The following is a 10,118-nucleotide window of genomic DNA, read 5'->3' as shown; positions in this document are numbered from 1 at the left end:
CTTTCCCTCTTTCTAAATGAATGCATCACATACATAGAAAGGGTTTACCTGTCTCCTTTCGGAGCAGCGTTCACTGCTATCATCTTCCATCTTCAGTGGTTTTGTTTGTCTGCATGCAGATACTCCAGTGAATTAAGTCCTTTCCCTTAGTTAGCAGCAGGGCTTCCAGCCCCTGCCGTACAGCAGGCAGCACCAGGTAGAAGTATCTGCCTTAAACATCTGCAGTTGTCCCTCTAGCCAGTATCTGAGTCAGCAAGTTTTTTTTTACAATCTGCTCAAATGGTGTAAAATTCCACTTTTTCTGCAAAAAAAAGTTTATTCTGTTTACCACAAATCCTTGAGCAGTCTAAGGCTACAGAAGCTTTTACTTTATAATTTGACAGCTGTGTAGTCAGAAGTTATTTTGGAATACTGAATAACTCCAAACAATTCAATGGATTCAATTTAATTCAAGGAGTCCAGTTTCTTTAGTGGTTTTTTGTGGGTTTTTTTTTTTTTTTTTAATCAGTACCTGGAAGTTAGATGGACACAGAAAATAGCCATGAAAGATCATGTACCTTGCTTTACACATCTGAAGATAGTAAACCAAAGATTTAAGTCCTAACTAAAATACAGCATAGGTTCACCAAGTTAAGTTACTTGAGTTACTTCCGGTTTAAAAAAAGATCTCTTCCCATATCATCAATATCTGACCTTATTGCAGTTATTTTAACCTTTCATTTAAAATCTGTAATTAATTTTAAATGGATGTAATATGTTTTTAATAAAATTTGATAGTAAGGCACCATTCAGAATATTTGCTGAGAAATCTCTTTTGCAAACCCTCATCTTTTGACCCACAGACCAGCAACTAAGGATGTTTCAGGAAGCGCAGACCTCTTACTGTGCTAAAGGGTGAAGTGGTACAACTGCATCAGCTTAAATTGTGAACTGAATTCTACTAAGCTCCTTGCATAAAAGCAAGGACAAATTCCAGTTTTCCCGTGTATTTTTATAAATATCAGCTCCTGTTCTGCATTTTTTTAGAAAATAAGTTTCTGATAAATACAACATATGTCTTCTTTCTGGATACTATACAGTTAAGACTGCTAAGTATGGCGAAGTCTAACTTTCAGTGAGGATTTGTAAACTGTGCTTTCCCCTCGTAAAACCCTCATTTGACCAATTCCGAACACATGCCGGTTCCTTGCTCTCCTGTGAATTCTTACACAAACTACTTTGGCGTGTGAATATGAAATTGCATAAATGCTGACATTGACTTAATCATTCTCTGCAGGCTGTGGGGATTACTGACTAGCTGTTATCCTGGGTGACACTCTCAGAGCAGTTAAAATCCTTCCTTAATAACAAGGCATACCATAACGGTTTTCAAAATAGCACGCGTTAATCTCTTCCACTCCTCATGCAATTGCACAGTATTTCTGGCTTTCATGCACAACTGTCTTGTCATTTAGAAATAGCTTTTTTCCAACAAAATATCTGACTGGTACCACAAAAGGTCCTGTTTAACTAAAATAAGCAACTTAAACCAATGGATTAAAAAAAAAGAATTAGATAGTCTAATGTAAGAGAATGGTTCATATTAATATTTATTTTAATAGGGCGTGGTTTTTTGCCTGGTATTTATTTTGTTAGCATGTTCAGTATCAGACACCAACATGCTGATAAAAGCCTAAGTAGTAAAGGGTGTGAAAAGATGAGAGCATTTGTTTATCTCTGTGTTTCCAAGGTCTTGGGCTTATATACAGGAACATTTTTCTCCTGAAGCGATGGGAGGCCCTTAATTATATCTGCAGCTTTCTCTGCTATCATAATAGTCGGAGCATTCAAATTTCCACTGACAACACTGGGCATTATTGAAGCATCTACCACTCTTAAGTTTTCAATGCCAATTACTTTTGTTTGGGGATCAACTACCGCAGTGCTATCGGAAACCTGACCCATTTTACAGGTGCAGGAAGGATGATAAGCACTATCAGCCTTCTGCCTTATGAAAGCATCTATTTCTTTGTCAGACTGAACATGGTTTCCTGGTTGAATTTCAGGACCGCGGAATTTTTCAAAAGCTTTCTGAGCAAAGATCTCTCTGGTCAACTTGACACACTGGCGGAATTCCCAAATATCTCTTTCTGTATGGAGAGAAAATGAGAAAACTGTAAGTAGACTCTTAATTGAGTAATACATAGAGAATGCGTAACAGAAAAAACAGCATCAAAGAAAAAAAGGCTGGAGGGGAAGTCTGATTTATGCTGAAAGCCGGAATAGAATAGGATATTTTTCAAGGTCACAGATACTTACATTCACAGATTGCACAGTCCCAAAAGGGAATAGGTGAGCTGTGAAGAATTGCTCTTTATTTCGCTTTACCCACTGTCTAGCCAAGTCTATGCCCAGAGAAGCAAACGAGATCCCCGCCTTCACAAGCAAAGGAGGGGCTGAAAGGAACAGCATGAAGCAGCAAACACTATGAACCCTGACTGCATCCCCGACAGGGAATTCATTTTTGTGTATAAAGTGCTTTGTACAACGGCCTCTTTTGGTGCTAACTGACTTTTGTAAATGAGAAATAACAAACAATGCACCAGCTGGTGTTAAGATACGACAATCTGCTACTGGAAATAAGTAGTGTCAGAGCAAGGAGAGGCTGCGTTTACCTGTTGACAAGTAGTTAGGCTCAATGATAGGATGGTCATTTGGGTCTCTGCTCTTCAGCTTTAGCCACCCCACACTCGTGCTTCTCATGGGTCCCACGTGGACCTGCAACACCCAGGCTATACTCATGACACAATCCCACCAGAACTATTTCCAAATTCAGTGTGACTTTTATTTTTCAATTTGGACACTCTTTACAAATTAAGCAACATAAATGTTAAAGGGAAATATTGGAAAATTCCACTGAACATCTTTCCATTTTATGTAAAATGGTTGTAAATATGATATTCTATAAGGGAACAGGAATATGCATGTCTTATCAACTTATCAACTTAATCGTTCTTCTGATTTAAAATACAACCATTCCAATTTAAAAAAAGCAGTAGCAAAGCTACTAATACAATCAGCAATCCGACCAAATTACACTCATCACTGAAGAAAAGAGATTAGCAAGAAGAAACAGTTATATTCAGGGACAGTTCTGCCGCAGAAGCACAGACTTTGGATCAAGACCATAGTCTAAAATGGGATTTGTGCCATGAATAAAGGAGTGGCCTCATCCATTCTTGCTTAAACCTGTTTAAAATGCAGTGGAACAGGGGACACCTTGATTTAATTTTGTGCAGCACTTAGCACAATGGTATCGTAACCAATAGCACTGTGGCACTTCAATAGTGCAAATACTTAAACGGCAGTTCAATACTTGCCTACTTTCCCAGAAATAAAAGTGACATAATTTTGGTAACAATGTCAAATAACAAGCTGATGTTTTTCCCCAAAGCAGGAGGTTAAGCCAGCTCTTTTGTATAATGCCAAAGTCTTATATTAGAGCCTGAGCTTACTTGACCATTGCTACAGAACACTACTGGCATGTGGTCTTCAACAACTCACCTGGTAAGCTTCTGTTGTGGAAGCAACACGACCATGATCAATCACCTGAGAAGGGAGAAAGTGGAACTGAATGTCAGGATGAGGAACCCCTGGTTCACTTCGGATAAAACCACCAGATTCCAAGTGGGCAGTGGCTCCCTCACCTAGAAAATGTAAATGAGGGAGAAAATGCCAGACCTCAGAAAAGCAAGAAAACCACTTAACTCTTGGTTTCACTGCTATGAATAATTCATATATACAGTAGCAATTGCAAGGAACGCAAATCCATTATGAACAGCTTGTGATTTAAGCAATATGCATCACTTTCATCTAGTCGTTTTTTGATGACTAGATAAATGTAAATATGCATAACTCTGGAAATCCCACTGATTTGCGAGTGGGATGTTACAGTTCTCTCGCTGTAACTGGCAGGCCGAGGTCCAACTCCAGAGGCAGGATGCTAACAGGTGTGGAGGGAACTGACTGCAGCACCCTGGTGCTGCTGCTCGGCGCACTCCGTGATGTGCACTCATGATCCCCCTGGCCACACGTAATAGGCAGAGCCGTCCACAGTACATAGCCTGAAGGGGAAAGGTGAAGAGCTTGCAGTGCCCCTTATATTATGGTATTTTCAATCCATTTAAAACTGTAAGTTAGCCCTCAACATTTACTTGCACAGTAAAAAGCCACATACATCCAGTGTAAGTTGCCAAATACTAAAGTAATAAAAATTTAAAAGTAGCCAAACTATTTTACTGATTTCAAGGATCATTTCTACAAGTTCTTTTTAAGGTAAAACCAAGGTACAACCCAGCTATAAGCTGGGCTACTGTACAATTAGTGTGTCTTTTTAAAGAAAGTCACCTCTGATTTACGTGCAAACCTAAAGGGGTCTGATCAGAGCAACAAACTAACTCTTTTGGGGCAATTATACAGAAACATAGTTTCAGGTTTTATTGACACAATATCTATTTCAAATAGGTTTTATTCTTCATTTTTTTACAACAGCTTTTCTCAATAGCACCAAGAATTTTAAATGTAGAATTTTTCTTAAAACGAGAGATATAGAAGTCTTAAGAATAGCATATAAAAGCATCTCTTGTTAGCTAAGATAAAATAACTGGTTTAAAATATTCTGATTTAGAAAAAAAAGAAATAGTTCAAGTCCATTTGCAAGCTCCCGGTATTTCCCAGAACATGAAAAAATTATATGAGGGCTCCCGGACTTTGAAATTAATGGATAAAAGGCTGCAATAATTCTACATCAATCGATGGCAGAATGATTGCATGCTTAGTTTCATACCTGTGAACCTCCAAAGCCATTCTAGACCAATCCTCATCATGTTAACTGGCTGTTGTGCACTATATAGAGTAATAGGTTTGGTGCACTTTTGCTGGACATACACTTCTAAATGATCTTGAAGGTTCTGGCCTACTCCTGGAGGTGGGGGGCGGGGGGGGTGGTGCGGGGAAGAGATGAAGACAGGGCAAGAAAAAAGGGGAAAAAAAGTTATTTCGCACAGAACAATTATACACAACATTTGCAACCGGAAAATGGCATAAATGGGAACTAAACTAACCTCTTATAAGGGCACTGATGACTAAGACCAAGACCATGAGTCAGTCATATCAGCCTTTTGCTCATGTCAGAATAAGCTTTTACCTAAATATAGCATAACTAGAATGAAAATAGGAAGTTAAATGGCAGCCGTGTTCTAAATGTACTAGTTTTTCAAGTTTTAAGGAAACATTCGTGTTATTCCTTCTGTCTTTGAATATATCTGATATTGGGAGTTTATACACTCTGTTGTGGATCAAAACTCACTCACAGCTCTGAGTAAGGGTGCCACTTTACTTTAGAAGGACTCAGTGGCATTTTTCAGAAAGGCATTTTTCACTATCAAATGTAGTGAAGAAAGTGTAGGAGTTTATTCCCCAGTGCGAAAGTCAGTGCATGTTTCCAGTGATTTTAACACTCAGGTTTCAGTCCACACAATCTGATATAAAGACAAGTGAATTTCATGGATTCATTTCATTTAATGATCTTTGAATTGCATCCATGGGAAGATGTAAAGTTAAAAGAAATAATAAAATTACCAGGAAGATGGCAAACAACAGGGATCCCCAGCTTTTTTAGATCATCTGCATTGCCAATCCCAGACAACATAAGCAGCTGTGGAGAATTTATGGCACCTCCACTTAGAATAACTTCTTTACTGGCAAAAGCCTAAAAGGAAACAAGCACAAAAACCGGCGTTATTAAGCCTGATCTAAATGAAAACATGTCAAGAGCTTCTGTTCAGATACGCTATCCTGATCCAGATTAGACACCCTTCCCTCACATTCTTCACATTCTAAATATGTTTCTATCTTGCTAGAAGTTTCTGCAGAAAGAAATGCTCAAGCTTTCACTTTGGTCATTTCGGCACATACTCCCATGTTTACAATCCGTTCTGTGTGGCACACAAACGTTCAGCTCAGCCAGTACCACGGCTGCCCATAAACTCCTGTGCCTCTTGCCGGGGAAAAGGGACCTATGACACTCAGATCAGTCAGCTAAGCGTCTCTTCTATTTTCAGTAATGGTTTATAAATGAAAACTGAAACTTCTCAGGAAGATTTTATTTTGAATTCAGAGACATGTTAGCTCAAAAATTCTCATGAGCTTATTTTCTTATTTCAACCAAGATTAATGTTTAGTTTCTTAGGTCATTTAGTCCTCAGAAGCCCCTCAACCACTAAGGCTCTACTGAGAAAACTCTGACTGTGGGCATAGATGTAATTCTGTTTGCTGACAGACTTATCAAACAGTTTGAGTCTGAGCCCTGAGCTCGTCATGACATAGGCTGCTAAAAAATTCCTCCACCTTTGACTTGGGTTTTGGGGGTTTTTTTTTTTGTGCAGGATAATTCTTTTTCTATAAACTTCTTGGCAAGTATTTTTGGTACATCTTTGCAAGGATTTCTGCCCCAAAATAGTCTCATTTAGCAATACCAAAATCCTTCTCTGTGTCTATTGCATCTAGAGGCTACCTCTTCCCTGTTGCCGTATTTTTAAAATTTTGGATCAGAGCTACTCTCCTTAGTGCTTTTCGCTGTTAAAAGGAAAAACTGTGTGGAGCATGAAAATATTGTTACCCTTCTCCTTTTCCCTTTACTTCTTGGAAGAGGATGATGTGGGTGAACCCAACCTTGACTCAAACTACTCCTTTCTATTCCAGTGAGATGGCTCTGGAACGAACACACACACACACACACACATACACACACACAGAGGCATTGGATGCACTTCATCCTCCCAAGTCACATGTATGTTCCTTGTTGAAATATAAGATCTCCTTTGTATACAAAATATCCTCTGTATACACACTGCATTTGGTACTTGATTACAAACTGAATAGTAACTCTTAAATATTAGAACAAAAAGATACAAGATTCACCTGTCTTGAAGAAACAAGAAGTGAGCAATGGTTTATATTTAATGCAAATTCTAATGCTACCTAAGCTAGTCCAACGTCTTTAAAGCAATCCGTGTTTGCAAAAGTACTATAACATTCATCTGTGAATTCCAATACGTCACTGCGGCCACAGTGAAGAAAAAGTAGATGAGGCACAGTTATGTCCCTGAATTTCCTCTCATTAGCAAGTAAAACCCACAAGGTTCAAGGAAACACGCCTGGTATTGCTCACGGTTATTCTCCACCTTCACAGAATGCAAGGTGCTATCGTGCATAGCTGCTTGGGTTTATTTTATGAGATGTTTAGCTTCTGAAGCAACATTAAAAAGTGCTCTTTTTTCCTGTAGTATGGTGAAGTGTTAGCAGATCAGCATGGAGTGCATATTAACTTGTAACAGTCCTGCCCTTTTTGAATGACACCTCAGCGATACAGAATGATGGTAAATGAGACTGTTGCTAGTAATAAGATCTACCTGTAACAAGAAGATAAATTTTGATAAATTGTTTGCACACTGTTTATCTGATATTGCCAACAGATAGCCAGCGCTGATATTTTTTGTTCATCATTGTTTTGCTCTGGGCAATCATTCGTATGCCAAGACTAGAACTGTATTTTGCATGTGATACAAATGTAACTTATTTATATTTTCTGTGGTACACACAGAGCTGGTGCCAGTTTGCTTCAGGTAGTGTTCAAATGATGTTCATCCAGTCCATGCTCACTGCGAAGACAGCACTGTGGTTGTTCCTAGCCCATATAGTCTTTCACTGTCCTTAAAGCTAACACGAAGGAGGAAAAACTGGCTTTGAAATATTTTTGTATGGGTTATTTAGTTTATTATGCATTAAAAACATTTTTTCCCTTTAAATACACTTTTCTGCTTGATTCTGAACTCAGAAACTCCAGGCATGTTCAGTTAACCTTCCCTGTTTTTGTCAGAGGGCTTACTGGAGTCCTGGGAGCTCCCCAGGGCCCCACTGTCTACCAAAATAATAACTGCATCCCTGGCTTGATGAACAGGTTTTGAATCGTAACTGAATCAGGTTTTGAAGATCTTTTAATTTTACTCATGAATGACGTAAAAGAGATCTTATTAGATCCCTTATTAGACTGTAAAATCAAAAATGCTTTAATGTAATCAAGTGTTTCATCTTGATGTTCATAATGTAATAAAATTATGAGCTCTTCCATCCCAACAGGTATAAAATTTTTCAGAAAATAAAAGCAGACAAATCCAGCAGTGTTGATGTTTGGCGAGTGAAAAGGAAGGCAAACACGCTGAGGGTGTACTTTTTATGAGGTATGCTATAAACATACATAATTTACTTTGTATAATTCCTACATGTATTAATATGTATGAAAATTCACAGCAGTTATGGAATTTTGCAATTAAAGTGGTCCAGTTTCAGAAGAGACAACATAGCATCTGAAAAGCAGGTATTTTGCACAGGAAAGTGCCACTTCAAAAAAAATAAAAAAAGTTTGTTTAAAATAATTAATTTTGCTTTGACTCATACTGGAAAAGAAAAATCTCTTACCTTTTTCCTTTGCCCATTTTTCACATACTCAACACCAATGGATTTTGTTCCTTGAAACAAGATTTTTGTTACAAGTGTCTTCTCTGTAACTGACAAATTTGGGCGTGATATGGCTGCGCGAAGGTAAGCACTAGCTGTGCTCCATCTTTGACCTACAATGTATACTTACATTAAACATCAAAACAGTCATGCTCAGTATTCTTCCAGAGTCTGGCCAATAACCATCAGGATGTTTACAGAGGGAAAGCCTTCACTGAGTTTATAGGGTTCAAAGCAAATGTGAGTTGATATAGTAACTAAAGATTTTACTTTAACAAACTTCACAATGACATTCTGAAAACCTGTTCTCTGTCTGAAATTCACCTAGGAATCAAGACTTGCACAGCTACGCCATTTTCAATGAAATACACACTCGGCTGATTGCAAGCTGCTGTGAAACCAGCTGGGTGTGAATACAGTGTGCCATAGCTCATCAGTAATCTAAACGACCAAAGGGCACTCGGTGCAGACTGTATGTCTACATTCCAAAACACTTTGAGAAGTACCACTGGTGGGTCAGAAACACAAATTATTTAAGGATCTCTTTATGATTTACCTTGGTGTACAGTCATGTCCATCCAGCCAAACCCTTCTTGCTGATAGCCATTCATATCATCTGTGAAGGGATACCCAGCTTGCTGGGCTGCCTCCAGGAATGCGTGATGAAGAGGATGGTTTGTTTTCCCTCTTGTCACATGCAGGGGTCCATTTCCACCTCTGTACTGATCTGGCCCCAGTTCATGTGTTTGTGCCTTCTTAAAATAGGGCAAGCAATGTTCATAGTCCCATCCTGTAGCCCCTTCCCTGCTCCATCCATTATAGTCTTCTGCATGCCCACGAATGTACACCATAGCGTTGAGAGAAGAGGAGCCACCCCACACTCTTCCTCGGGGCCAGTACATAATGCGATTATCCATGTGCTTTTGTGATGTGGTGTGGTAATACCAATTGTATTTCTCATCGCAGAGGTTGTAAGTTAATGCAGCAGGCATATGAATCTTCCACATCAGTCTTTTACTACCTAGAAAGGTATCTTTAGGGCCTGCTTCCAAAAGTAGTGCAGTACTGAGAGGGTCTTCGGTCAGCCTGTTGGCTAATACACACCCTGCTGATCCAGCTCCAACAATGACGTAATCATAAGAGTTTGCCTTTTCAGAACTGAGGTGGGATGATGTACGTGAACTTTTGGATTGTTGTTCATTGATGCCCAATATGTTCTTTAATATGTGTGCTTTAAACAGAGTGCCTGGTAATTTGTGCATCTGAGCAACAGGACTGCAACATTTAACTCCTTTCACGAAGTATGACATCTTTACTGACAGTATCACTCTTGCAGAATTTCTAGCAAAAAGCCAGTGTTTACCCTAGAAAAACAAACAAACAAAAATCCTAATTAAGATGTAAGCATTAATACAGTGCATGACCTCTGAAGTGTCTGTCGTTTCCAGGTAAAACTGGTGTACTTCAGCCATTCTCACTATCCAAAAGATTCACAACAATGCCGATAACCCAATAAACGTTTATTCTGAAACCTGCTGTCTTTTTATTCTTTTAATGTAATC

The 10,118-nt window shown here is 38.8% G+C and overlaps 1 protein-coding gene across 1 annotated transcript; it reads right to left on the bottom strand.

Moving 5' to 3' along the window:
- Positions 1–1,622: 1,622 nt before the first annotated feature.
- Positions 1,623–9,911, bottom strand: CHDH (choline dehydrogenase). Its single transcript, XM_010140373.1, has 7 exons — positions 9,113–9,911; positions 8,518–8,669; positions 5,620–5,749; positions 4,826–4,960; positions 3,544–3,686; positions 2,655–2,757; positions 1,623–2,129 (listed from the first exon to the last, which is right to left on the bottom strand). The coding sequence occupies exons 1-7, from the start codon at positions 9,864–9,866 to the stop codon at positions 1,711–1,713; spliced, it is 1,836 nt and encodes a 611-aa protein (XP_010138675.1). The 5' UTR covers positions 9,867–9,911; the 3' UTR covers positions 1,623–1,710.
- Between the last annotated feature and the right edge of the window lie 207 nt (positions 9,912–10,118).

Source organism: Buceros rhinoceros, unplaced genomic scaffold (assembly GCF_000710305.1).
Source record: "Buceros rhinoceros silvestris isolate BGI_N320 unplaced genomic scaffold, ASM71030v1 scaffold31177, whole genome shotgun sequence".
NCBI lineage: Eukaryota > Metazoa > Chordata > Aves > Bucerotiformes > Bucerotidae > Buceros > Buceros rhinoceros.
Note: the sequence above shows the minus strand (reverse complement) of the source record. Positions and strands in the feature narration are given on the sequence as shown.